Here is an 892-nt window from a genome sequence, read left to right as displayed (position 1 = left end):
ACGTTCTCCAGTCCTTCGCCACCCCGCTCAGGTTGAAGAGAAGAGACTTGTGCAGCTGAGCGAAGGACTGCTCCACCAGCAGCTTCTGGCTGCGCTCGTGGGAGGGCATCCCCCGCAGAGACATCTGGGAGGTCTGGTACAGCCTCAGCTCAAAAACCTGCTCCTGGCTGGAGGTGTGGTAGGAGTTGTGGCTGAAGTTGATCTCCAGCTGAGCCATCGTCAAGCGCTCGCCCTCCTCCAGCACGGAGAGGTTGAAGTACAGGCGCTTCTGCAGACACAGCAACCTCTGGGGCTGCCCGTGATGAATGAAGTGGCCTGACAAAGAAGGAGAAATAGAGGTGGCGGTGGTTGAACCCCGTTACGCCGAGCAGGATCAGCCTCCCAGTGCTCCGATTTAAGCTCTTGGCTGCACAGCAAGATGGCTGACGGAGGCGGGCAGCCAAGCACGCCTGCAGTCGTTGGATGAAGACGACGAGGCTGCAGTAAGGGCTATCAGCCCGATGGCGTGGCCTTCAGAAAGGTCGGGAGAGCAAACGCTGGCCTGGGGTCCAGCCTACGGCACTGGGATGCTACAGCCATTCCAGCATCTCCTCTAGATGCTACTTAACATCTTGGTGCTTTAATTTTCCCCAGCTGTAAATATCTCCCTCCAGGACAGGGGGGTGGGTGGTTGGGATGGAGGGGAAAGGAGGGCAAATAGCAGCAAACTTTAGAGAGTGGTAAGCTGCCTGTTTGAGCCAGCCCTAGGTTTTCACTGGAAACCTGGAACCACAAGAGATGTGGGCTCCGTGGTGTCTTGAGACCTAGAGGACACCGACCAAACAGTTCCCGTGTAACTGAGAAGGGCTCAGAGAGGCTGAAGCAGCCAGATGTGCCGCATGGTCAGCCGGAG

General features: G+C 57.4%; 1 protein-coding gene across 1 annotated transcript in view; it reads right to left on the bottom strand.

The window, feature by feature from the left end:
• GDF1 (growth differentiation factor 1) overlaps positions 1–892 on the bottom strand; it is a 2,185-nt gene that overhangs the window by 511 nt on the left and 782 nt on the right. The window contains 2 exon segments of the mRNA XM_009694749.1: position 1; positions 4–315. The exon segment at position 1 is cut by the window's left edge and continues 511 nt beyond it. Coding sequence (XP_009693051.1) covers position 1; positions 4–315 — 313 coding nt within the window.

This window comes from Cariama cristata, unplaced genomic scaffold (assembly GCF_000690535.1).
Source record: "Cariama cristata isolate BGI_N322 unplaced genomic scaffold, ASM69053v1 scaffold20052, whole genome shotgun sequence".
Taxonomy (NCBI): Eukaryota; Metazoa; Chordata; class Aves; order Cariamiformes; family Cariamidae; genus Cariama; species Cariama cristata.
This window is presented reverse-complemented; position numbering and strand designations above follow the sequence as displayed.